The sequence below is a fragment of the Raphanus sativus genome, chromosome 9 (assembly GCF_000801105.2).
Source record: "Raphanus sativus cultivar WK10039 chromosome 9, ASM80110v3, whole genome shotgun sequence".
In the NCBI taxonomy this organism is placed as follows: domain Eukaryota; kingdom Viridiplantae; phylum Streptophyta; class Magnoliopsida; order Brassicales; family Brassicaceae; genus Raphanus; species Raphanus sativus.
In genome coordinates this window covers 22,907,501-22,934,813 of record NC_079519.1, presented here as the reverse complement: position 1 = coordinate 22,934,813, position 27,313 = coordinate 22,907,501, and the positions used below count along the sequence as shown (strand labels likewise).

General features: G+C 37.2%; 5 protein-coding genes and 1 pseudogene across 8 annotated transcripts; 3 read left to right on the top strand and 3 right to left on the bottom strand.

Moving 5' to 3' along the window:
• The first annotated feature begins 353 nt into the window (after window positions 1–353).
• Window positions 354–3,572, top strand: LOC108828699 (serine/arginine-rich-splicing factor SR34). 4 transcript variants are annotated; one of them, XR_008938974.1, is made up of 14 exons: window positions 354–510; window positions 719–811; window positions 895–960; window positions 1,040–1,114; window positions 1,211–1,346; window positions 1,435–1,481; window positions 1,570–1,627; window positions 1,757–1,806; window positions 1,895–1,951; window positions 2,032–2,267; window positions 2,497–2,593; window positions 2,682–3,076; window positions 3,186–3,280; window positions 3,368–3,572. XR_008938974.1 is itself a non-coding variant. In XM_056995336.1 (13 exons), the coding sequence occupies exons 2-13, from the start codon at window positions 725–727 to the stop codon at window positions 3,369–3,371; spliced, it is 945 nt and encodes a 314-aa protein (XP_056851316.1). In that variant the 5' UTR covers window positions 354–510; window positions 719–724; the 3' UTR covers window positions 3,372–3,572. The 4 variants fall into 4 exon arrangements, 1 of the variants encoding a protein (XP_056851316.1); XR_008938972.1 differs by having other exon boundaries at window positions 2,671–3,076; XR_008938973.1 differs by lacking the exon at window positions 3,368–3,572 and having other exon boundaries at window positions 2,671–3,076; window positions 3,186–3,284.
• A 477-nt stretch (window positions 3,573–4,049) lies between these two features.
• Window positions 4,050–5,504, top strand: LOC108828110 (phytochrome A-associated F-box protein). Its single transcript, XM_018601681.2, has one exon. The coding sequence runs from the start codon at window positions 4,168–4,170 to the stop codon at window positions 5,296–5,298; it is 1,131 nt and encodes a 376-aa protein (XP_018457183.1). The 5' UTR covers window positions 4,050–4,167; the 3' UTR covers window positions 5,299–5,504.
• Window positions 5,505–6,043: 539 nt separating this feature from the next.
• Window positions 6,044–7,835, bottom strand: LOC108828111 (co-chaperone protein p23-1). The gene is made up of 6 exons (XM_018601682.2): window positions 7,681–7,835; window positions 7,165–7,351; window positions 6,924–7,080; window positions 6,765–6,811; window positions 6,512–6,671; window positions 6,044–6,281 (listed from the first exon to the last, which is right to left on the bottom strand). The coding sequence occupies exons 1-6, from the start codon at window positions 7,683–7,685 to the stop codon at window positions 6,202–6,204; spliced, it is 636 nt and encodes a 211-aa protein (XP_018457184.1). The 5' UTR covers window positions 7,686–7,835; the 3' UTR covers window positions 6,044–6,201.
• Window positions 7,836–9,192: 1,357 nt separating this feature from the next.
• On the bottom strand, window positions 9,193–11,744 carry LOC108823466 (uncharacterized). The gene is made up of 3 exons (XM_056993380.1): window positions 11,174–11,744; window positions 9,551–11,111; window positions 9,193–9,451 (listed from the first exon to the last, which is right to left on the bottom strand). The coding sequence occupies exons 1-3, from the start codon at window positions 11,616–11,618 to the stop codon at window positions 9,403–9,405; spliced, it is 2,055 nt and encodes a 684-aa protein (XP_056849360.1). The 5' UTR covers window positions 11,619–11,744; the 3' UTR covers window positions 9,193–9,402.
• A 4,766-nt stretch (window positions 11,745–16,510) lies between these two features.
• On the top strand, window positions 16,511–17,734 carry LOC108825028 (putative BTB/POZ domain-containing protein At5g13600; annotated as a pseudogene).
• Window positions 17,735–25,614: 7,880 nt separating this feature from the next.
• On the bottom strand, window positions 25,615–27,155 carry LOC108825027 (protein VACUOLELESS GAMETOPHYTES-like). Its single transcript, XM_018598372.2, has one exon. It carries the CDS (start codon window positions 26,838–26,840, stop codon window positions 25,851–25,853), a length of 990 nt encoding a protein of 329 aa, XP_018453874.2. The 5' UTR covers window positions 26,841–27,155; the 3' UTR covers window positions 25,615–25,850.
• Window positions 27,156–27,313: the final 158 nt, after the last annotated feature.

The window sequence follows — 27,313 nt, the reverse complement described above, 5'->3', positions numbered from 1 at the left end:
ATAGATTCAATAACGTATATATAGTCCGGTTAGGATTTAATGAAACAAAATATGATAAAAATAAGGTAAAAAAAATAACCGAACTATAAAATATAACCGAAAAATTCGAATATAACCGAGAAAACCGAAGATAACCGAGTATTACCAAAAATTCGGTTATTTTGCTAATTGTTTTAAAAATTCGGTTATTTTTCGAAAATAAATTTATAACTGAATAAAACGGATTTCTGAACCGAATTCAATTTTCAGTTTTCTTTGGAACTAGATTTAAATAGTAGTTAACTAACAACCGAAATTTCGGTTCGATCTCGGAAAACCGAAATCGCAGGCTTACTTTAGACTTTACCCCAGTGGGACAAACTTGTAAAGATAAAAAGAAGAACACGTGAGGCACGTGATACTCTCAACATAATATCATCTCGACCAATTCGAAAGCCCTAGAGCCAGAAGAGTTCTCTCCACTTTCCGAAGCTTTCTCCCCCACCAACCCAGATCTCAATTCTCGTTCAGGTGAATCCCTTCGCCTCTCTCTCTCTCCTTTATCTTCTGTTCCATCGATATCTACCCTTTGTTTAACGGAATCATTACCGTATTTTTAAATTAAGATCAAATCTAGGGTTTTCTCTTGTCTTAATCGAGTTATTTTCGTGTGTGAAACGCTTCTTCGTTTCAATTACTAACGTATCGTTTAAATCGCGTTTTTGATTTTGGATTAAAGGATAAGATGAGCAGCCGTTCGAGTAGAACCATATACGTCGGGAACCTTCCCGGCGATATCCGCGAGAGAGAAGTCGAAGATTTGTTCAGTAAGGTATACACAACTTCTGTTCCCCCTGATTCTTCAATTTGGTTTCTTGAATGTTGGATCTGATTAACAATTGTTGTTCTTGGCAGTATGGACCTGTTGTTCAAATCGATCTGAAGATCCCACCAAGACCTCCTGGCTATGCCTTCGTCGAGGTCAACTTGTTATACAACAAATAGGTTTTTATGTCAATTGATTTCACAAATGAGCTCACTTGTGATATATTTGATTTAGTTTGAGGATCCTCGAGATGCTGAAGATGCAATTCATGGTCGTGATGGATATGACTTTGATGGCCATTCCTTACGGGTTTGTTAAATCATTCAATGTTTCACAACTTCAACCACAAAAGTTTGGTTTTTCAAGTGTTGTTATTATATTTGATGCATTTTGAGTCCATTTCAGGTGGAGCTAGCACATGGTGGGAGGCGCTCGTCTAATGATGCTCGTAGTAGTTACGGTGGTGGTAGCCGTGGTGGCGGCGGTGGTCGTGATGGTGGTGACCGTGGACGTGGCCCATCTAGGAGATCCGAGTACCGAGGTACATATGATTAGTTTAGGATTTTGATTTAGTGTGTTTAAAGTTGTTGGAGAGGTCTCTAATTTGGGTTTTTTTTCCCACTATACAGTTATTGTGTCAGGTTTGCCTTCATCTGCTTCTTGGCAAGACCTCAAGGTTCAGATTTAAGACTCTTAAGACCTCAGTGTGGACAAACTCTTCAAAGTTCTTTGTATAATCATCTTTTGTTTTGTGTGTGTGTTAGGATCACATGCGTAAAGGAGGAGAAGTCTGTTTCTCTCAAGTGTTCCGTGATGGTAGAGGTATATTCTCATATCTTACACAAGTATAGAGATGTTTGTCAAGCTGTTTGTGTTTTTCTACGTGTTTTAACTGCTTCGTAGTCTGTGGCCTGCTTTAATAGTCTATGTCTTGGACTATTTTATGTACAGGTACAACGGGAATCGTAGACTATACCAGCTACGAAGACATGAAGTATGCGGTGAGATGTTCTTCTTGTTCCTAATATTTGATTGTTTTTTGTGGTTTCATCTTTGATTACTCATGAGTATATTCTTCATTTTCTACAGATAAAAAAGCTCGATGACACAGAGTTTAGGAATGCGTTTTCCCGTGGTTATGTCCGGGTACGCTAATACGAGTATTCTGAGAGCTGTATTCTCTTTCATTATTGCACTTTAACATTTCCGTACATCGTTAATTATAGGTTAGAGAATATGACTCAAGGAGGGACTCGAGAAGCCCTAGCCGTGGAAGATCTTATTCTAAAAGCCGCAGTCGTAGCCGTAGTCGCAGCCGTGGGAGGAGCCACAGCCGCAGTCTTAGCCGCAGCAGGAGCAGGAGCAGGAGCCCAAAGGCTAAATCTTCGCGTAGGTCGCCTGCAAAATCAACATCGAGATCTCCTCGCTCCCGCTCTAAGTCAAGGACACCACCTCCAAGAGGGTATGTTTCGTCTCTTATAAATGTTTATGCTAGATGTTCTCTGGATATCATCTAAACATGAGTATGGTTTAGCTCTTCCCTTGGAGTTTGCTGACATCTCATTAAAATTAGTCATTGGGGAGACTTCTGAGTTATGTATTAAAAATGATTATTACTTCTAGTTAAGGGTATTAGTTATTTTCTTCTGAAAGTCTGGCCTTTTATTGCTGAGAATGGTTTTGTTTCCTAGATATGGATATACGTACAATCAACTTAAAATTGGGGATTAATATCTGGATCATGGATTACTTACTTGGTTGGTTGTACACAAGTGTTTCGTCTCAGAGGTATATGCTCCTTAGATGGGAAACTTTGGAATTGAAACTTTGTCCCCTTGTTTTCTGATAATATCCGTTGCTGCTAGATGGATAACAGTGGAGAGACATTGGATCGCATTGTTATAGTGTCATCGATATGGATCCATCGATGAGCTAGGAAAAGATACTTTCATTACCTGCAAATTTCGTCAAGCGTTCTGGATTCTTCATGGAACAGATGCTGTGCTTAGGATACAGGGTTTGATAGATTTGGACACTTGATCTCTGCCCTCTGTTTTAACTTAGAAAAGCCTGTGTGTCTTAGTTTACCTTCTCTGCTAGAAATCGTCTAAACTTTGTGTTCTTTTTACTTTCTTGTGATATGGAATGAGGCATCAAGGCACTTGGTGAAACAGCTGTTATACACGGAAAACATATTAGGATTTTAAAACTGGATTTTGTTTCTCGGAATTTTGCAGATCTCGTTCAAGGTCAAGATCCCCTCTGCCTCCTGTAAGTGATACACTTTACTGAGCTCTATATATGGTTTTTGAGCTATACCATCCAAAAGATAAGATACATGTTAAGGTAATTATACTCATTTATCTTTTGCGTGTTGCAGGTTCAGAAGGAAGCAAGCAAGAGCCCTAGCAAGGTGAGTCCAGCCAAGAGCCCTATGCGTAGCAGGAGCAAGAGCAGAAGCAGGAGTCCATCTCGGTAATGCACACTAGACTGCACTCACTATCTTTTACTTGTTTGGAACAGTCTGGCTCCTTCTCTGAATCTCTCACCAACTTGTTACAGGTAAACAAAAAGATAAGCGAGCTGGGTTTGGTTGGAAGATTCTCCTAAGGATCATATCTACATTATATGTTGTCGTTTGGCTAAGACTTAAGTACCTATATTACTCTTGTTTTTTATTTAATTTTTAAATGTAACAATTTGTGTTTAAGATTCTCTTAAAAGATCTTTACTTTTATATTTGATATTTTGATATATTTTGCAGCAATATGAGTTCAATATTCTCTTCTTTTTCAATGATACAAATTGTTTTAAAAGATTGATAAAATAACTTATTTTCAAAAATAAGTTTTATTTTGAAAATATAAATTATATCCATATTTTTAAAGAAATTTGTATATTTATTTAAATACTGTAGAAGTAAGGGAAGTAATTATATCCATGTAGTTTCTATATGATTAGTTGAATTGTATGTAAAATAGATATTTGGAAAAATATATTTGAAAAGGTTATTTTCTTAGTATTTGTGCTGTTAGTTAAAACTTAAAAGCCGTTGACAAAAAAAAAAAAGTTAAAACTTCAAAGCATTATATTATAAAATGCAGGAAAATATATTTTAACATATTCATTGCAAGTCTGCAACAATGTGTGTTCGAAGAATCTCCAAAAAGATCTCGTTTTATTGCATTGTGTCGCGCATTATTCACTTGTTTGAATGTGTGATCCACATTAAACGTAATAAATTATTCCGGTTTAATCGAACCACCGGATAAATACACATTTAGAAATTAAAAAGGGAAGAGAAAGTGAAGAAGAGTGGATAAGACATTAAATTTTAGAGGCTGAGAGCGAAGGGATCATCCATGTCGGAATCTGGTTGCTTCTCCTTCATACCAGAAGACGTTGTCTTCAACATCTTCTTCAAGCTCCAAGACGATCCTCGAAACTGGGCTCGCCTCGCATGCGTCTGCACCAAATTCTCCTCGATCGTACGAAACGTCTGCTGTAAAACTCGGTGCTACTCCTCCATCCCCACCGTCGTCTCCGAACTCCTCCCTTCTCCCTCCGCTTCTTCATCTTCCTCTCTTCCTCCTCCCGGCGGCTGGGCTTCTCTCTACAAACTCGCCGTCTGCTGTCCCGGTCTCTTCCACGCCGGGATTCTCCTCGAGAACTCCGATTTCGGTTTAGAACGTGAGCTCGGTCCCGATCAAAGCCTCGATCCGAAACCTGAACCGACAAATCCGGTCCAAGTTTCGAAACAAGTCGGATCTGGTTTAGTAGAAACGCTGTCGTTTCAGCCTGTTTCGAAACCGATCGAATCTGGTTTAGTAGAAACGCCGTCGTTTCAGCCTGTTTCAAAACCAATCGAATCTGGTTTAGTAGAAATGCCGTCGTTTCAATCTGCTTCGAAACAAGTCGGATCTGGTTCAGAAACGGCGCCGTTTTGGTCGCTCTACGACGATCTCTACACCGACACACTCTCCGCTCCTCCAGAAGATCCCGTCAACGAACCACAAGAACCCACCGAAACCACCGAGATCCGACCCGGCCGCGGCGATCTCCCGGCGAGGAAACGCCGCAAGATCTCCCGGTCCCTCGGATCCCACCTCGCCTCCGGCGGGTGGAACCTCAGCCGCGAGCAGGGCAACAAGCTCCTGGCGAGCAGGTTCCGCGGGGACTCTCTGTACATATGCAACTGGCCCGGGTGCATCCACGTGGAGGAGAAGCGTAACTACATGCTGTTCAGAGGCGTGTTCAAGGATTTCAAGAGGTCTAGAGTGTGGAGAACGATCAAGGACGGTGGCGATGGGAGTAAGGTCACGGGGTTGAAGTGTGCGTTTTGTGAGTGCGACGAGACGTGGGATATGCACTCGTCGTTTTGTTTGAGGAGGGTGTTTGGGTTTCATGATGATGGTGAGCCTGTTGTGAGGGCTTATGTCTGTGAGAATGGTCATGTCTCTGGTGCTTGGACTAATTTACCTCTCTACACTTGAAAAACGGTAAAAGGTCGTGTCTTAAAAAAAAAAAAAAAAAAAAAGAAACTGTGTCTTTATCGATTTGGTCTTGGATTGTTTGATGCTTTGTAGGAACTGTGATCGTTTGTGTGCGTGTGTGTGTGTTTTTAATATTCTGATTCATGTATAAGCTCTACGTTGATGTGGTGGTTTCAATATGAAATGAGATTCAGTTTTGTCTTGGATCTAATGATTGTTTCGTTATCTTGGTTCTTGAACTTATGATTGTTCTAAATCACTTTTTTCAAAAACTTCTAAACTCGTTCAGCTACATTCATTGTAAAAATGTTTTTAAATGTTTGTTTTGATTCGAATAATTTTAATATTCAAAAGGAAAAAGATTTATGATTGTTTCATTATCCTGAATCTTGATCTTATGATTGTTACACTATCTTGATCTCGTGATTGTTACAATGTCTTCAATCTTTATCTTATGATTGTTTCATTGGACACATTATCTTAAAGGTTTTAGAGGAATGATTAGTTCATTTTGTACAACAATGTGTTACATGTTTTGCGATGCAAGCATTGAATGATAATATGAACATGATCGGTTGACACCATATTTGCATGTGGTTGTGGGTCCAGGCCTGTTAATATGAATATTTTGTGGTCCTTTATAAGCCTGTTTAGATTTGGTCGTCTCGGCAGCTTCACACAATGAAGGCTACCACGCAAACTCGATGTTTTGGCAATGCCAAAAATGCAGACTTAAAACTGTAAATAAATCCATAAAAGCAAAACATTTTAGAAAAGAGGAAGTAAAACAGAGGGTTTAATAAACTCAAAAAGCTAATAATAATAATAATAACCCTTAGCTAATAATAAACTTGAAAGCAAAACACAGTAATGAGTTCATCTCTAGAACGAACAGCATCTTCTTCACTTGTCTTCCTTGACATCTACTGGTTTCGCTTCTTCCTTGACGGCTTCATCTTTCTTATCTCCTGGTTTTGCAAATTCTGTAGCAGTCACAAAAACCATTTCACTACCTTATTACAACTAATGACACAAACCAGAGAAACACCAAAGTCTGAACAAAATGTTTCCTTAAGACTAGTTAACATCATCTCAAATGGAGTATGAGCTAATTGACTAACAAAGACATTTAACTCGGTAAAGTGCCTCTCAGTTCATCAAGAAGATGTGTGACACAGACATAGAGACTAAGAAGATCTTTATAAACCCTTACCTTCATCATCACTATCTTCAAAGTCTTCCATTCCACCCATGCCTCCCATGCCACCCATACCACCCATGCCACCAAGTCCTTCAAGTCCGGCCATACCACCAAGTCCACCCATGCCACCCATACCGCCAAGTCCTTCCATACCACCCATTCCACCAAAGTTCTGCAAGAAGAAAGAATCAACATTGAAGTCAATTCGCAAAGCTTATATATATAAAATAAAAGATTAGACAAGATTCAAAAGCTAGAAATAAACCGAGAAATCCATTCCACCCATTCCTCCCATATCCATATCTCCAGCACCTATATCAAAACAAACAGTAAGAAACAAGTTAACACCTCCAGAACTTTATATAAAGTGCAAAGAGTAAAAAAAAAATGATATACAATAATAAGCTTTATGACGAATGCTAACCAGCGTTGCCTTCGTCGTCTTCATCAACCCACTTGTCCCAATCAATCTTGACGTAGTGAGGCGCTTTCCCTCCACGGACTAGCTTATTCCACCTTTCAGGCTCTGCTTTCTCTATTATGCAGAAGATGCTTCTGACTCCAATGTTAATCTTGCTTTCCTGAAGTCAAAGAAAGGTTTCAGAACCTTGCACAAGGCAACAACAGATGAAACAAACAAGACCAGGTTAGTCCACGAATCTCACCTCTACATTGACTTTACCGTGAAGCTCGAGTTTAAGTTCATAAACGTGGTTCTCGGGACCAGCTTTTGCAGAGAAATCAAAGACACCTTCAGGGTCTAGATTAACTTTAGTCTCCTTGGAATCAGCTAATACCACAGTAAGGAAGATCTTGTCAGTGGTCTCAGCCCACTTCACTTCAGGATGACGACTGCAATAAACATTATATAAGCAATCAACTTTCAAGACCAAAGAGCATAGCAAACATGACAAAAGAGAAACCACCCAAATATAAAAGTAACTGATTCAATACCATTAACTGGGAACTTCAATTAATACCAAATAATAAATCAAATTTATTATAACACAAGCTTAAACCCTAAAAACCCTGAATCCAACAGCTCTAAGATTCAGCCAACACAATAAACCCTAAACCCAAATTTAAAACCCTAATTTATTTCCCGGATTCCTCAGGAAAGGAAAAACACTAACAGCACACAAATGAATCCGAGAAGCTATTTAAAAGGGATTCTTAACTACCTCATGTTTAGTAGATGAAGCTTAGAGAAGAAGAACCCTAGAGAAGTGACGCAAAGAATAAATTTTTTTTTTTTACTTAGCTTTGATCGACAGAAGAAACTTAGATGCTCCACATAGAGATTGTGTTATAGTTCTCGAACTCTCTCGAAGTGATTGTGTTGTACGAGCTAGTGTACAAAACGTTAGGTGGGCCACGATGAATAAACGGTGAGAGATTGAGATGCTGGGGCTTTGACAGATCTAACCGTTAATAATAATATGAACTGGTTTGAGTAAAACAGTAATGAAAGCATTCAAATTTTGACTGAGCAAAACTGGAGCCACTGCTTTGTCTTTACTTGCATCCCTAACTTACAGATAGTGGACTAATCATGTGCTGATGAAACTTTGAAATGTGATGCAGTCGGTGCTCACTTGTTGAGATTTCACAAGGAGACATGATTTTATTTAGCACCAAACTCTTCTTGCCTTTGTGCAACGTTAAGGAAGAGAATAAGAGGAAGAGTTGTTTATTTCAGGCATACTAGTCATGTTTTTTTTTTGGCTCTTGCAAAATTACTAGCTTACTTTTGCATCATTAGAATCACTAACCATCGACATTTTCCATGGTCCCATGGATGTTTTCTTGTCGTGTGAAAGTTGTGATGCTTCCTTTCAGGGCGTGGATACAGTGATCTCACACAGTATCCAGCAGTATTCCCATGGATTATGACCAAAGAGTCTTTCTTCTTCTATGCTCGAATAGCAGCTAATACTACAGTGAGGAAGATCTTGTCAGTGGTCTCAGCCCACTTCACTTCAGGATGACGACTGCAAACACACATGACAAAGCATATCAACTTTCAATACCAAAGAAAGAACATAGCAAACATAACAAAAGAGAAAACACCACACCAAACAGGTAAAGTAACTGTCATCTGATTAAATACCATCAAAAGGTTAAGGAGAGATCAAGAATAAGATGATGATGGAGTCATGAAAGGGATTCTAATCTACCTCATGTTTAATGGATGAAGCTTGGAGAAAGAAGAACCCTTGGAGAAGAGAGAAGAAGCGCTCTTTTTTTTTTTAACTTGATTAGATGGACTAACGACAAGAAAAAGTTAGATGTTCGACATAGGTTGTGTCCCTGTACGAGCTAGTGTACAAAACATTAGGTGGATTGCGACTAATTAACGGTTAAGATGAACGGTTTGAGTAGGCAGATTTCTGAAGCACTGAGAGGTGCTTTCTCTTTACCAAAAATTCCAGAGGTTACTTTCAGTTAAAACTTTAACCACCGAAACTCTTGTTTGGTAAGAAAACAGTTCACCCTTTGTTATAACAAAACTTATGGATAAGATAAGTATAGTAAGGAGATCAACTCATGAATGAAATTGTCCAAGTGTTAAAGGTAAAACCAGTCACCGATAGATCGAATAAACGTTCGTAAAAAGGAAGAAACGAAGTTTCACCTCCATAAGCTCTCGAAAGAGAAGGATCTTCCCTTGATAAAAAAAAAAAAAAAGGATCTTCCCACAACAATGAACTGATATATTCAAAGAGATAAAAGTCCAGATCTTAGAAAGAGTTTACAAAGAGTGTTCTGAATGAATTCTACATTTTCTGTATTTAAACGAAAACAACTTGTAACAGAATCCAGGGCGAAGCTAATTAGAACGTTCCACGTGTTTCCCTCTTCTTCTTCGAAAGTTTGTTGTAACGGCTTCATAACCACTTCTCTCAATCCATCGATTTCTGCAACATGTCATCTATGTTCCCTTCGGGATTCCTGTAACACCAAGTAAGAATTATAAGAAACTAAAACGAATAAATCGTCTTACCTCCATGGCGTATTAATATTTATTGCACTTTATAGTTACCGCATTACCTCTCCATAGACTGTATGAAAAAAAGGAAGAGAGCACACTTAGTAGAGCAAAAGTATGTCTCCGAGGTTCCAAGGAACTTGAGGTAGATAGGGTACATGCAACGAGACTCACAATAGCAGCAAAATGGTCGAGTAACACTATTATTGAGCACCACCTCATACGATCCGCTCCACATCTTTGCTTTGCTTCTTGGCATGAGCCCCGCAGTATCTCCGAGCACACACTTTGTATGCAAACTAGCCATGTGATCTTTACATGTGTAGAACCATTCCTTTGGATTGGTTTCTTTCTCGCAAATGTCACACCAGTATTTACCACTTGCCTCTTCTTCTTCTTCGCCATAGCATAGTGAGAGAGGATGATCTTCTACCCTGTTCTTTACCACTTGTGGTAGAGTGGCGCATTTGAAGCACAATACAAATCCACAATCAACTTCAATGCACTTGAGGACATGTCGCCCCTCTATCTTGCAACCATTGCATATTTCCTTTTCTTCTGTTGGAATGTTATACAAGGGATGGTGGGGATGACTTGGATGGACGAATGGCTCCGAAATTGAACCGCACAAGACATCCAACTTCACTCTCCCATGCTTGTACATGAAACCATTGGACCCCTTACCGCAAGCATAACAATTGAAGTGTTCTAGCTCCTCGTTAATAAGTAAAATGAGCCGCTCATTGCATAGCACATGCCGTTTCATTTTAGGACATCCAGCACAGTTCTGATGGAGATAAAAATCACAATCCAAACAGCCATAAAAGGATTGGAGACCGATGGGATTAGTGCATGCGCTGCATCGTTTGTTCTCCTCATACAGAATACCATCATTCCCATGAATTCTTCTTAGGTAATGCTCTTTGTGGCTGAAGTGTTGTATTGTGTTTTCATCAATCACCACATATGGCTCTATGTCCTCTTCTTCTTCGGGTACTCCTTCAAGCTCTTTCTCGTTCCAAACATCAAAACTGGTGGCGCATTTAGAATGAACGACATAGCCAGGAGGACACTTGTGACAAGAAAACCCGCCATAAGTCCAATCCACCTTCTTGCGACAAACCCCGCAAACAGAATTAATAGCACCCTCACCAAGAACGGTAGTGCGAGCAACACGGTGATCATGGCGATTGATGTTAATGACACGTGGAAGGTAAAGACATTCTCGATGGATCATGAAACCACAATGAAAGCATGCATAACGGCTTCGAACTCCATCCAACCCGCAAGCATTACAAGTAAAAGAATCGAGCCTTGGAAGGAGGGTGAGTTGGTGGTCATGCGCTTTCAAATCCACAAGAGACTGTGGTGGCGGATTCACAACACAACGCCAATCCAATGTGAAATTACAAGAAGAACAATGATAAAACAATTCTTTATGAACCTTTCTTCCGCAATGACGACATTTCCCATCGGAATAGTTTGGTGGATCACCTGTAAGGAACTTAAGAGGATGCAAGGAGTGATGAATGTGGTTTACCTCTATTAAGTGCTCCACTGCTTCTGGGTGCCATACACATTCCACATGAAAGACTACATCGCATTCTTCACATTTGTACGAAAGTCCATAAGAAATTCCAGGAGAAACACGCCTGAACTATATCCTATAGTTTTTCCAAAAGTATATTCAGAAGTCTTCTCGCATTTAGCAGAACAGTTGAACACGGTCTGTTCCTTGACAAGTGTGAGCTTGTGGGGATGCTTCTCGAAATTTTCAATAACATGTGGTGGTGGGTACTTGGCACAGTGTAGATCCATGTCGAAGTCACACACCTCACAACTATAGCATAGATTCTGGATTTTCCTTTCACATATATCACATACGTTGGTACCTCGTTTTTCTTGAAGCCGGAGAGTGTGATCAGGGTGAGATGGGTGGTCGCTGATGAATTCAGAGATCTCGTCCCCACATTTCTTGTGCACGAAGAAATCACAGCGTTTACAATAGTATCCATCATCACTCTGAGGTTCAAAGCATTCACAACAATCACCTTTCCTCATATGATCATTCCAAGGCATCATAGGATGCTCGTGAAACAATGGTAACAACACTCCTCCCTCAGATTCCATTTTTGCTCTCTTACGTATACTAAGAAAATGAAGAAGAAGGAAGGCTCAATCATGGAGATCTCTTGAATTGATGTGGTGTATATTCTCAAAGCTATATCTCTTTCTCTGCCCACTCAAACACTATCCCCTTTCTTTATATTAGAGCCCCTTTTTAAAAGTGTAGACTTGCTTGTACCACTTGTTCAAATGGTATTATAATATTTCAACTAGGTAATAATCCGCGCCTTGCGCGGGATGAGATGGTTAGATCAGCAATTTTTCGAAAATATTAGAAAGTATATATATATAGTTTGGAATTTGGGTTTTGTGTGTTTTTTTGTGTTTAATCTCGGTCGTGCTGATTTTACGGAATAGACGTCACTGAGATAGAAACATATGTAAATCCTTTACTTTAGTGACATGTAAAAATTTACTGGAACATAAGAGTAAACACAAAACATGTTACCTGGCAACTGCGAAAGCATGTAATCATTTATTTTATCCACTTCATCATTTGTGGGAGTGAGAATGGTTCGATGTCTGTACAAATCTTTAACTGTTGAGGTTTGAAAAGCTTGTCCACAACCTCTTTTTCCATAGTCTCAATAGTTTATACATATCACCGGTGTGATTTATCTTACTCTGATTCATTTGCAAGAACTTGCGTATAAAGATATAATTATTATTATACAATTTGATTTTCATATGCATGATTTTTGTATAATAACATACCTTCATCGTAGGTCATTGACTTCAAACATGTAAGGATTCCACATAATTTGGCTGTATTCTTTGAACCATGTAAGAAGAACTGATTTTGTGTATAATATCTAATTAGAGTAAGATAAATATTATTAATATCTAATCAAATTATATGTACGTAAATATTTGTGTAATCACACTTATATATTTCTTTGCATAGGTTTTATGTATAAATATGATTAATATATAATCAAATTATCATGTACGTAAATTTTTGTGTAATCAAACTTGTTCTATATTTCTTTTTTTTGCATCTTACTCTCGAACTCATTTTGTTTATCTCTCTATGGCTCTCTCTCTCTCTCTATGGCTCTCTCTCTCTCTATCTCTCTCTCTCTCTATGGCTCTCTCTCTCTATGGCTCTCTCTCTCTCTCTCTCTCTCTCTCTCTCTCTCTCTCTCTCTCTCTCTCTCTTTCTCTCTCAGATTTTATCAGTATTGATGAGTGTTTAAAAAATAAGATTAAGATTTTAACATATTTTTATTTTAAACATATGAATCGTATTAATGCCCGCACACGGGCAATAATACGATTCTTATGTTTTGTGTATAAATATTATTAATATCTAATCAAATGTTTTATGTATTATTAAAACTAAATTTATTCTTCAGATGTTTTATGTATTATTAATATAAATATGTATTATTCAAATACGATTCATATGTTTTATGTATTACTAAAACTAAATTTGTTCTCCATTCAGTCTTTGTGGTTCAAACTATAAGCATTTCAGACATTACTTAATTCAAATATACTTTGAGGTTTAAATTATTATCATATACTTTGAAATATGAAATAATAAATCATGCATGTGCGGGCATCGATATGATTTATATATTGCATGTATAGCTATTATTATTAGTGCATAAGTGGATCGTAATTATATTTCACTCTCGTTGTATCTTTGTATCTTACTCATTTAGGTTTATCTACATATAAGTCTCTCTCTCTCTCATCATAATATTTTTAGTTTTTTGAAAAAGATAAAAAGGTAATTACGATCATATCATGCGTGCGAGCATTCATATGATTCATATATTACCCGTCTAGCTATTAGTATAAATATAAGTAGATTGTAATTTCTTTCTCAATCTCTATGTATCATTATGTCTAATTCATATACTACATGTTATGTTATTATTATAAGTGCATAAGTGGATCGTAGTTATCTCTCTCTCTCTCTCTCTCTCTCTCTCTCTCTCTCTTGGTATCCCCTCATCGTAAACCTTTTGTAAACATTCTTTTAATTCATCGATTATCTTTTAACTACCACAATTTTGTTTTATATGGGAATGTTTCCTAGTTTAATATTTTATCATGAATTTTTCTTGGGTGAATTACCAACTAATCATAGTTTGCCAATTAATGTACAGTTTATAAATATAATAAATAAATAATATAATTTGTGTTAAGTTTTTAAATAAATGAAAAATATTAGTAGCTGCCAAAAGATGAATTTTTTTTAACAATTTTAAAATCGTCACAAAAGAGTAAATCATAAACATTAAACACTATACCCTAAACCCTTGGACAAATTTAAACCCTTGGGTAAAATCCTAACACTAAACCTAATTCTTGGATATACCCTAAACCCTTGGGTAAATCCTAAACACTAAACTGTAAACTCTTAGGTATACCCTAAACACTAAATCTCTCTCTCTCTCTCTCTCTCTCTCTCTCTCTCTCTCTCTCTCTCTCTCTCTCTCTCTCTCTCTCTCTCTCTCTCTTCTCTCTCTCTCTCTCTTCCTCTGTCTCTGTCTCTCTCTCTTGTCTCTCTCTCTCTGTCTCTCTCTCTCTCTTCTCTCTCTCTCTCTCTCTCCTTGTCTCTCTCTCTCTCTCTCTCTCTCTCTTCTCTCTCTCTCTCTCTCTCTCTCTCTCTCTCTCTCTCTCTCTCTCTCTCTCTCTCTCTCTCTCTCTCTCTCTCCTCTCTCTCTCTCTCTCTCTCTCTCTCTCTCTCTCTCTCTCTCTCTCTCTCTCTCTCTCTCTCTCTCTCTCTCTCTCTTCTCTCTCTCTCTCTCTCTCTCTCTCTCGGTATCCCCTTCATCGTAAACTTTTTTTTTTTGAGAAAAATAAAAAATGTAACATTCTTTTATTCATTGATTATCTTTTAGCTACCACAATTTTAATTATATGGGATCTAGTTTAATATTTTATCATGATTTTTCTTGGGTGAATTACCAACTAATCATAGTTTGCCAATTAATGTACAGTTTTTTAAATATAATAAATAAAATATATTAATTTGTGAAGTTTTTAAATAAATGAAAATATTAGTAGCTGCCAAAAGATGAAATTTTTTTAACCAATTTTAAAACCGTCAGAAAATTAAATCATAAACACTAAACACTATACCCTAAACATTTCGACAAAGCTTAAACCCTTTGGTAAAAATCCAAACACTAACCCTAAATTCTTGGATATACCCTAAACCCTTGGGTAAATCCTAAACTGTAAACCTTTGGGTATACCCTAAACACCAAATCTCTCTCTCTCTCTCTCTCTCTCTCTCTCTCTCTTGATATTCCCCTTAATCGTAAACCTTTTTTTTGAAAAATATAAAAATGTAAACATTCTTTTAATTCATCGATTATCTTTAACTACCACAAATTTTTATTTATATGGAAATATTTCCTAGTTTATATTTTATCATGAATTTTTCTTGGGTGACTTACCAACTAATCATAGTTTGCCAATTAATGTACAATTTTTAAATATAATAAATAAATAATAATAATTTGTGTTAAGTTTTTAAAATATAAGAAAAATATTATTAGCTGCAAAAAGATGAATTTTGTTTAACAATTTTAAAACCGTCACAAAAAATTAAATCATAAACACTAAACACTATACCCTAAATCCATGGACAAAGTTTAAACCCATGGGTAAAAGTCCAAACACTAACCCTAAATTCTTGGATATACCCTAAACCCTTGGGTAAATCCTAAACACTAAACTGTAAACCTGTGGGTATACCCTAAACACCAAATCTCTCTCTCTCTCTCTCTCTCTCTCTCTCTCTCTCTCTCTCTCTCTCTCTCTCTCTCTCTCTTGATATCCCCTTAATCGTAAACCTTTTTTTTTGAAAAAATAAAAATGTAAACATTCTTTTAATTCATCGATTATCTTTTAACTACCACAATTTTTATTTATATGGAAATATTTCCTAGTTTAATATTTTATCATGAATTTTTCTTGGTGACTTACCAACTAATCATAGTTTGCCAATTAATGTACAATTTTTTTAAATATAATAAATAAAATAATAATAATTTGTGTTAAGTTTTTAAAATATAAGAAAATATTATTAGCTGCAAAAAGATGAATTTTTTTTAACAATTTTAAAACCGTCACAAAAAATTAAATCATAAACACTAAACACTATACCCTAAATCCATGGACAAAGTTTAAACCCATGGGTAAAAATCCAAAACACTAAACCCTAAATTCTTGGATATACCCTAAACTCTCTCTCTCTCTCTCTATGGCTCTCTCTCTCTCTATCTCTCTCTCTCTCTCTATGGCTCTCTCTCTCTCTCTCTCTATGGCTCTCTCTCTCTCTCTCTGTATATATTATATATATATAATTTTTATTTGTGTTTTTTATAAAGTAATTATAGTGTTTTAGTTTATATAGTTGCAATTTATTGCTAATAAGAAAGGCAATACGAAAGTAAATGCAAAATTAGATTATGTTAAATAGATATCTTATAAGTTCGAAGTTAGATATTTAACATTTTTTTACTGATTTGAGACTTGGTAAGCAAGAAAAATATTTAGTAGGTAAATATGGTAAGCAAGAAAAAAATTTATAATTTTTTAACTGATTCAATTAAATGCAAAAAACTTAACATGCACAACGTCCTCGTATGTATTAAACAAAACATATGTGATTTACAGAATCTGGTCGATATTATTATCGTGCAATGTTATCTAAGCCAATGAGTAGTTAAACAAATGTGTTTTCTTGCACTGTACGTCTATTTAGTTTCTTTCTATAACCTTACTTGACAAAAAAGAGAAGAGAACCCTTTTTTAGTTGAAGTAGTTAAACAAATCCTATCTATCCACAAGACTCGGTCTCATATTCATATAATCAAAAAAGCGTACGTCTATAAAAACTTATTTTGCAACTATTTAAAAAAACTAAAGAGATGGCTTGCTTGAAACTTGGTTCCAAATCCGAAGTCTTTCATCTAAGTGGTCACACATGGTCAGTCCCCTCCTCTTCTTCATTCTTCTTTAATGGATTTATAACTAAATAATTAATAAATAAAAAATCTTTGTAATCAGGATTTGCTCAACTGGTCTTAAACCCGATGTGGTGATCCAAGTACAAGACCAAACCTTCCACCTCCACAAGTTTCCGTTGCTGTCGAGAAGCGGATACCTAGAAGCTCTCTTCAGCAAAGCCTCCGAGACGACGTTGTCCCACGCTCAGCTCCACGACATCCCCGGCGGACCAGACACGTTCCTCCTCGTGGCCAACTTCTGCTACGGCGTGAGAATCGAGGTCACGGCCGAAAACGTCGTGAGCCTCAGATGCGCGGCAGAGTATCTACAGATGAGCGAGAACTACGGGAACGCGAACCTCGTCTACCTCACCGAGAGTTTCCTCAACGACGACGTGTTGACTAACTGGGAAGATTCCATCAGAGCCTTGGAGAGCTGCTGCGAGAGAAAGCTCCTCCTACTACCTATCGCCGAAGAGCTCGGCATTGTGTCTAGGTGCGTTTATTCTTTAGCCGTCAAGGCTTCTTACGCTGCGGAGGAGGAGACGAGTTTGTTCAACTGGCCGATCTCGGAAGTGACTGTCTGGAACGGTATACGACAACAAACTAAGTCCATGAGCGGTAGTAGTAACTGGTGGTTCAATGATGTCTCATCGTTCCTCGACTTTTCGATTTACAAAAGGTTTATTCAAACCGTTGCATCGAGAGGCGTCAAAGCTGAGGTGATAACAGCGTCTGTTACGCACTACGCGAAACGGAACCTTCCTTTACTCGGTTGTTCTAGGCACGTTGGTTCTTCGTCGTCTCCAGAGGAAGGTAGTATTAGTAGTAGTAGCTACGTTGATGACGTATACTACTCTCATGACGATCAGCGAAGTCTGCTCGAAGAGATCGTGGAGCTGCTCCCTAGCGAAGATCGCGTCGCTTCGACGAGGGTTCTTGCTCAGGCTTCTCAGGACATCGATGGTTCTGCACGCGAGTGCGGTCACTCGAGATAATCTCGAGAGGAAGATCAGTGTGCAGCTAGACGAAGCTGCTCTCGAGGATCTGTTGATACCGAACGTGGGATACTCGAGATACTCGCTTCATGGTGGTGAGTTTCGTACGCTCTTTATCAACATGTTGAGATGGGGATTCAAACCATAAGTTGGAAATGTAGTTGTTTCTACACGTTTAACGTCAACGCAGTTCGCGCATGAATGAAAAAAAAACTGGATTCGTTTCTTGTAATGGAAGCAAATAAGGAAACAAAGCAAAGAATTAAATGTTCTGTTTTTCTTAAACTCGCTCACAGAGTGACACGTGGATCCGAGCATTCTCATGCATTCTCACAAAAATCGTTTAAGGAAAGCCTTAAAAATGCTTCTCCTTTAATATATAGGGGATTTGGAAAAAAAAAAGATTCATTCATTTGGCTTAAACGTTTGTTAATGTCCATACAGCTTTTGTTCGAAACCTTGAACTTTTCTTCTCTTTTTTTTTTCTTTTTTTTCTTACACAACTTGAATCAAGTACAAGTTTTCTTTTTTTCATTGCAAATTTTTTACACACCTTATTATATTTTAATCAATTTTTCGTAAAACTGTTCTCTTCTCTCCTACCCAATAGAATATTTATTTTCTTTTGTTAATGTTAGTTTTTTACCTTTTATGAAATAAAAGTTTCTTTATTTATGTTTTTTTGCCATCTAAGAGATTATTATTGATCAGATTGTACAAATGTTTATTTATGTTTTACTTAACAATTATTTGTAACTAAACTTAAAAAATTAGAATAAAACTGTGTATGGTATATAATTATGTAATATTACTCAATAATATTTAACATTTTTTATCTAGTTGGAAAACAAAAGGAAACAATACTTTGCCAGGTGAGATCTAATAGACTGGAAAACACTAAACCTAGATCAATTTATTACCACAGAAGCATTAAAAAGAACTATTTAAAAAAAATAAGCAGAAAATTATTAATTACTCTGTTCTTATCACTTTAGGTGGTGTTTGGAGAGAAAAAAAATTGTTTCAAAACATTGGTATTTTCATTATTTTAGGCATAATTTAATATCATCTGAAATTTATGACTAATTACAAAATGTTGAGTTGTTTCTTATTAGTATCATTTAATGATATTTTTTATGTAACCAAGACAAATTGTATGAAAATTTATATTTTCTTAATCAATGTACAAAAAAACTTAAATACAGTCACTTAAATGATACATAGGAAGTATTATTATTCTGTTTTTGTTATTTAACACTCAACTAAGCGGTTTTTTTCGCACATGCGAGAATAGTTTTCTTACGAATAATTATTAGTTTATGTTTTGTTAATAATTGCTGCTACATTTTTTTTTTGGCTTCTCAGCTATATCTGTGTGGAAAAGTATATAAGAATAAGAAGAGTTGTTTATTTCAGGCATACTAGTCATGTTTTTTTTTTTTTGGTTCTTGCAAAATCACTAGCTTACTTTTGCAGGAGTTAAGAAAGGAAGATAGAAAAAAACAGTCTCAGATGTTTACTTGACAACATAATTTACAAAACCTGTACGCCCACTTCCCCTACGTGTATCCCTTATTTTAATTTTTATGATGATTAATTACATAGGTAAACTTAATAAATTAAAATATTATATCTAACTCTTACTATCATTTATTTATTTGTTATTAAATTTTTTTCCTTTCTATATTATTTCTAAATAACATATACGATGAAAATGAAATATTTATTGAATGAACAATGATAAATTTTATAAATAAAATATATATACTATACATATTATAATTTAAATTATAAAGTTCTCAAAAACTAATGTTGATATTAAAATTATATATTTACTTTAAAAATAATCTTAAATATTTTTATATACATACTAGGAGTTTTCCTACGCCATGCGCAGAAATAATGATTTTAGATACAATATTTTGGTTTTTTCAAAAAATAATTGTTTACACTAAAATATTATTATTTTCTATTTTAGTTTTATCGATTTGAAAAAATAAAATCATAAATGTATTTTTGAAGTTTTATTCCTTTCAATTGGGTTCAACTATCAAAAAATATTTGATTAGTGTTAATTTAGTTTTGTATTTGTTGATGCACATTTACAACTAATTTTGATTACATACATATATATATATATATATATATATATATATAAATAAGATATATAAATTGATTAAAAATATATTTTAATTTTATATAGTTTTTAATGTGACATATACATTACTTTAATGTAAATATATGAGTTATAAATTATTACTGTATTTAAATAGTTTTGTCAAAGTAAATACTTATAAAAAAATTATATTTATGGTAATATTCATAGTCATTACCATATTAAAATAACATGCCTAAATAATAAATCTTTGTAAGGAAAATAATACATGTCATCATTTTTGAGAGACCATGTCATCATTTTTGAGAGGCCATGTTATCATTTTTTTTTGCTGAAATTGAATGTTGTGATGATACCTATACAAATCACTTCACAAATAATAATTAGGGGATGTATTGTTTGAACAAGTTTCATTGATATACTGAAGTACAAATAGAGTTAAAGAATCATATACAACACAAGAAAATACAATTTATTACATAAGCAGAAATATGAGACATATTATATATATATATATATATATATTAAAACTAATAAAAATATTTTATTTGTATATTAAGCTATTTTCTTATATGAATCTACATAAACTTATTAAACTATATTTAGAAATCTAAAAACAATCAACTAGATGCAAATAATTAAATTAATTAAAAATTTAATCTGCTAAAAACAAAAAAGGTTATTGTTGAATTTAGAAAATTATATTCAATCTAATATACCTAATAATTATTAGCCTGATTAAATATTATATATCCAAAATCACATGCCTAGTTAAAATAATATATTATTATTTATAGATAATCATACTTAACATAATAATTAAAAATTAAAATACATATTAACTAATTCTAATAATATATTTGTTTTGTTAACTTTTGGACCGGTTGAGAAAGCAAAGGGGATTCCAGCACTGTGGCAATCAGTAGGTCTATTATAACATAATGCTTTCCCTCGGTGTGTTGCTTCTTCTTTTTCCACATTCAAGTCCAACTTGTAATCTCCATTTCTGCAACAAGAGCCTCTTCTTCTCATTTGCTCTTCACGTTTTGAATCCATATACCAACCTGAGGATGTAAGGTAATACGCCTGCGGGTTCTTGCTGATTCAGCTTGCTCCTGCTGCTGATTCAGTGGGAGCAGCTTTGTAAAGCTCTGATAAGATAAATCATCATTAGAATCACTAATCATCGTCATTTCCCATGGATGGTTTCTTGTCATCTGAAAGTTTGTGCTGCTTCCTTTGAGGGCGTGGATACAGTGATCTCACTCACACAGTATCCAGTATTCCCGTGGATTAGGATAGCGTCCAAAGAGTTTTCAGAAGTTTGACAAACCAATGTGATGTGATGCCAGACGCCTGAAGGAGAAGACGAATTTAGGAACGGTACGTTTGTGATGTGCGTCTTTCTTCTTCTATGCTTGATTTGGCGCAGACATCACAAATATTACTGATCGTTATGCCTTTTTGTTTATAAAGGATAAAATAAGTACATTAAGCAGATCAACTCATAATGGAAGAATTGTTTAGCAAAAAAAAAAAAAACTCATAATGGAAGAATATAAGAAACTAAAAACGGATAAATATCTTGCCTCCATGAACATATTTAATTACACTTTTTATACTTTTAACGCTTCATAATCGAAACAATGCTCATATACGCAAGCAATAGAGCAAAGGTATGTCTCCGAGGTTCCAAGCAACTTGAGGATGATAGGGTACATGCAACGAGACTTACACGGTTGGCAAAATGGGCGAGTTACGCTATTATTCAGCACCACCTCATACAATGTCTCCGAATATTTTACTACGCTTCTTGGCATGAGCCCCGTAAATTCTCCCAGCACACATTCCGTATGCAAACTAGCCCGATGGTCTTTACAAGTGTAGAACCAGTCCTTTGGATTGGTTTCTCTCTCACAAATGTCACACCAGTATTTACCACTTGCCTCTTCATCTCCAAAGCATAGTGAGAGAGGATGATCGTCTACTCTGTGTTTTATCACTTGTGGTAGAGTGGCGCATGTGAAGCACAATACAAATCCACAATCAACTTCAATGCACGTTAGCAAACGTGGGTCGCATCGGTTGCAACCATTGCATCCTTTTGTAAGTTCTTCTGTTGGAAGGTAGTATAATGGATGGTGGGGATGACTTGTATGGACAAATGGCTCATAAATCGAACCGCACAACACATCTAACTCCTTATCCCCATGCTTGTACATGAAACCATTGGACCTTCGACTGCAAGCATGACATCTGAAGGCATCTGGCTCCTTGTTTGTAACTAAAGTGAGCCGTTCGTTGTGTAGCACATGCCATTTCCTTTTAGGACAGTTAGCACACTTCTCATGGAGAGAAAAATCACAACCCATACAACCATAAAAGGATTGGAGACCGATGGGATGGATGCATGCGCTGCATCGTTTGTTCTCCTCATATTGAATATCATTCCCATGGCTTCTTCTTAGGTAATGTTCTTTGTGGCTGAAATGTTGTATTGTGTTTTCGTCTATCACCACATATGGTTCTACATCTTCTTCTTCTTCAGGTACTCCTTCTAGTTCTTTCCCGTTCCACACATCTCTTCTGGTAGCACAGCGAGAATGAACGACATAGCCAGGACACCTCAGACAAGAAAAACCACCACAAGTCCAATCCACTTTCTTGCGACACTGATACGTGAAACGTATCTCTTGGATCAAAACAGTAACAAAACAAAGGAAACAAACGTAGATTGATGATAAGAACTGTATTCAACCTTGAGAGAATTATTAATGGAGTCTCTCACCTCCCCCTCTTGTGATCTAATCTCTAGATAACCCTAACTCTCTCCCCTCTCACTGCTTAAATAGTAAAGGTCCCTCTTCAGTCACACACTCTGCGTGAAGCCTTCCTCCCCACGTGCCTCCTCACGTGATGTGTTTATTATGCATAAAGAAATATTCACATGGATAAGATAGCATCCGTGTACAGCTGTATGAGCATACGTAACAATACCGCCGCCTTTGAAATCAACCTTGTCCTCAAGGTTGAAAATAGAAACTGACATCTCCTCTTGCTGAGAGATTGGTACCTCTATGCAAGCTAACCTTGTCCCCGTTGTTAAAAACAACTTCCAATCTGCTGTAAACCTGAAGCTTGAAGCTGCCTTTGTCACCTTGGCACCGGTGAAGAGTTTAAGGAATTGTTGTGGTCTTGGTGATTCATTGCCAGTCTGATATTCCTCCCAATCCACTAAGCTACCAAACGTTTCTGGTTTATCTGCAATGCCCAACAATTCTGGTGGTCTTGGTGAGTGCAACATCACATATGTCAAGTGAAACCGAACAACAACAGTGAAAGCAGACACGGAAGTCAGATAATGTCGTCTCCTGAGCTTGATAATCCTGGCTCCCTTAGATACAGCCACTAACTTGCTCAAGAAATCACTCAGGTAACCATCTAGAACTCCATTTGATAATTCCTCAAATTCCTTCCACTCACCAACATAAGCTACTATTCCTGGTTCCCACACACGGTTCTTTAGCTCAAAACAATGTGTTGCCGTCATACTCTTCTTCACGAGTTCTAAAACTATGATATCATTAATTTCCCTCACCAAAAGCACTGAACCCAGCAAGCCACAGAACTTCCCAATGGTTGTTTGTGTCTTTATCACACTGTCTTGAGCTCTTTTCTGCAGGATGTGGGTGACCCTCTTTAGCTCTTGGTTCATATCCGCTTCTGTAGCTGTTAGAAGTGCACAGACATTAGACTCTGAAATCCTCTTCGCAAATGGTAGCGTCTGAATTCTTGTGAACTTCACCTGCTCCTGCCAATTCACTTTTAGGGTCATTAAAGTATCAAGCCACTGTAGTACCAGACCTATACGTGTGATGTCCAACTTCCGAGGCAAGACACTGGCACTCATATTGAAGACTATCCAAGTGAGCTCTAGAGTCTTGTGATTGGGTTTTCCTCCTTCATCGCCACTCTTCCTTTCACATTCTGTACCATCCCTTTCAACCAGAAACACTTGCAAAGAGAGCTCCATTTTACCTAGTTTATACTTCCATCTCCTCGTCTTATCATGCTTCACACTTCTTGTGTTTCGCTTACCATGATCCTTGAATGGCCTCACTGTTTTACCCAGCAAGAAAATCTCACCACAGCCCATATATATGTACTTCAATTTGGCCCTATTTCTCAGCACCACAGCCAACAACAACTTCCAAAAAGAACCATTTATTTGCATCAATTTTCTGCTCTCCAAGTAGACTTTGTTATAGAGCTTTTTCATACACCATCGACTGAACTTCTTTCTCTTCAGTTCCAGTAAAAGTTCAAGCTTTAAGTCCCACAAAACAGTAACATAGCTACCTGAAAATCTCTTCTTAATCTGATTATTGAGCTTGGCATTCTTCATTCTCCCTTTCTTCTTCTTTATAAATCTCAGCAGCCACTTTTTGTTGGACACCTGACTCACGTAGAGATTCCTCCTTGCTTTCCTTGTCATCGTACCAGCTAGCAACTTCTTAATCTTCATCACAACACCATCTAGCTCAATCCATTCCTTATGATTTTTCTGCTTGAACTTATGTTTCTGCCATTTTGCCAGCTTCTTACAGGTTGCTTTAGGCCTCCCTGACAGCTTTGAAGACCCCCACCCATGCATGATTACCTTCCTCACAACCGTCATTTTTGTTTTCCACAAGCTGATAATGCAATCAACATGCTTGACACACTTGCTCTTATTCTTCTCAGGCTTTGTAACATGCAGCCGCATCCTCCTCCCTGGCACTTGGACGATGTGTATTCTGATCTCCACACTTTTCTTGTTCCATCTCTTAGATGTATCTTTCCTCTCTTGGTAGTACCAACATCTGATCATGTGTCTCAGCAAAGCTATCCCAGCTTCCTTGCATCGCTTTGTCCTTTCATAAGTCCCACAGTTTTTCTCTGCATTCTCTGTCATTTTCTTCCTGTTCCTCTTCTTTGTTCTGAACATGAGCAGCCATTTTCTGTCCACCTTTTGGCGAGTGTGCACCCAGTGACAGCGCCCTTTACTCCACTCCAACCAACTCTTCCTTTGACTCTTGGTTGTGTTCTCCATCTGTATCCCCAACATGTCTGAATTATCACTCTCTTCATTGTTCAAAATCTCTGCCAACTGATCCTCAATATTAGGAAAGAGCCTTTTCCATCTCTTCTTCTTCTTTGCTACTTTTTTTCTTCTCTTGGGTATTTGATCGAACACTTGGCAGGCACAACCATCCATCTCTGTCTCTGAGCTATTGTCCTGTTCGAGCAAAAGGCTTTCGCTCTCTGGATCATCCTTATCCAGTACCGACACTGGACAGTCCAAAATCAACGCATCCTTCTTCACCTCTGGCATCAGTTGATTTGAGTACACAATCAGATCGTCTTTCTTTTCCGATACAGTCACCGGTGGAGCCGACTCGAAACTCACAAATCCTTCGACGGAGCTCAGGGTCTGATTCGAACCTCCAGCGGCCTTCATCTCTTCTTCCCGTTGTTTCTTCGCCTCATCTTCTTCTTTCCACTTTCGTTGAAGATCATCCAGAAGAATTCTCATCTGTTTGATATGGTCCAACAAGCTAGGCTGCTTCGCTTCCACCACTCTCGTGCTGAACCGTCGGATCAGCCTAACTTTCAGATCTTCCCAGCTATCAAACCCAGATTTCGACAACTCATCGCAGTACCATGTGTGTGCTTCACCGTCAATGAAACCATACGTAAACTGCCTTGTCTCAAACTCTGAAAGACTTTGATCAGCAATAAACGCATCCATCCATGAAACCCACTCCTCCGGTTCTTCACCGTAGAAGATCGGAATCTCCATCGTCCCCATGGCTCGTAACTGAGCTCTGATACCACTTGATACGTGAAACGTATCTCTTGGATCAAAACAGTAACAAAACAAAGGAAACAAACGTAGATTGATGATAAGAACTGTATTCAACCTTGAGAGAATTATTAATGGAGTCTCTCACCTCCCCCTCTTGTGATCTAATCTCTAGATAACCCTAACTCTCTCCCCTCTCACTGCTTAAATAGTAAAGGTCCCTCTTCAGTCACACACTCTGCGTGAAGCCTTCCTCCCCACGTGCCTCCTCACGTGATGTGTTTATTATGCATAAAGAAATATTCACATGGATAAGATAGCATCCGTGTACAGCTGTATGAGCATACGTAACAGACACACTCCGCACACAGAATTCATAGCACCGTCACCAAGAACAGAAGCACGAGAAACACGGTGATCATGGCGATTTATGTTAATGACACGTGGAAGGGAAAGACAATCTTGATGGATCATGAAACCACAGATAAAGCATGCGTAAGGGCTTCGAACTCCTTTGAGGCCGCAAGCATTACATGTGAAAGAATCGAGTCGTGGAAGAAGGGTGAGTTGGTGATCATGAGCTTTCAAATCCACAAGAGATTTTGGTGGCGGGTTCAGAACACAACGCATATCCAAAGTGAAGTTACAAGATGAGCAATGATAAAATAATTCTTCTTGAATCCATCTTCCGCAAAGACGACACATTCTATCAGAATAGTCCGGTGGTGAACCCGTGTGGAGCTTAAGAGGATGCAAGGAGTGGTAAGAGTGGTTTACCTCTGTTGGGTGATCTAGTGGTGCTGGGTGCCATGCACATTCCACATGGAAGGCTACATCACACTCATCGCATTTGTAAGTAAATCCATCACCATACTTCCCGCATTTAGCACAACATTTGAACCTGCAGGTTTCTTCCTTAACAAGTGTGAGCTTGTGGGGATGCGTCTCTAAATTGGCAATAACATCTGGTGGTGGGTACTTAGCACAGTGTAGATCCACAACAAAGTCACACATCTCACAACTATAGCATAGATTCCAGATTCTTCCTTCACATAAAGCACATGTGTGACCTGGTTTTTCTTGAAGCCGTAGAGTGTGATTGGGGTGAGATGGGTGGTTGATATATCCAGGGAGGTCGCCACATTTCTTGTGCACGAAAATATCACAGAGTTCGCAGTAGTAGCCATCACTCTCAGATTTAAAGAGTCGACAACAATCACCTCTCCTCAGATCATTGAAAGGCATCATAGGATGCTTGTGAATCAATGGTAACGACACTCCATCAGATTCCATTTTGCTCTCGTATGTATACTAAGAAGATGAAGATGTAGAAGAAGGAAGGAAGGTTGAATAATGTGTATCTTCAAAGCTATATCTCTTTCTCTGGCCACTCAAACACTATCCCCTTCTCAATTTTCTTTATATTAAAGCCCCTTTTTCAAAAGACATATCTCAAGTGCTTTCTATAAAGTAGATTGAAGATAAAGATGTTTCTGCTACAGTATTTTTTTGCTTTTAGCTATATCTGTGTGGAAAATTATATATATATATATATATATATATGTTGTTGTATGATTTAATAAAGTGGCTTATTCTTTCTTTTCTGGTTGGATGGATGGATGTCCGATCAGGTTTCAGCTTCATCTGTTTCAGAAACTGACTATTATCTGAAGTACGTTCTCTTATTATCCTTCTCCATGCAAAGTCACTTTACAAAGTGTGTTTTCTGAGTTTTGACACTGATGTACAGGATGGGAGATTTTATG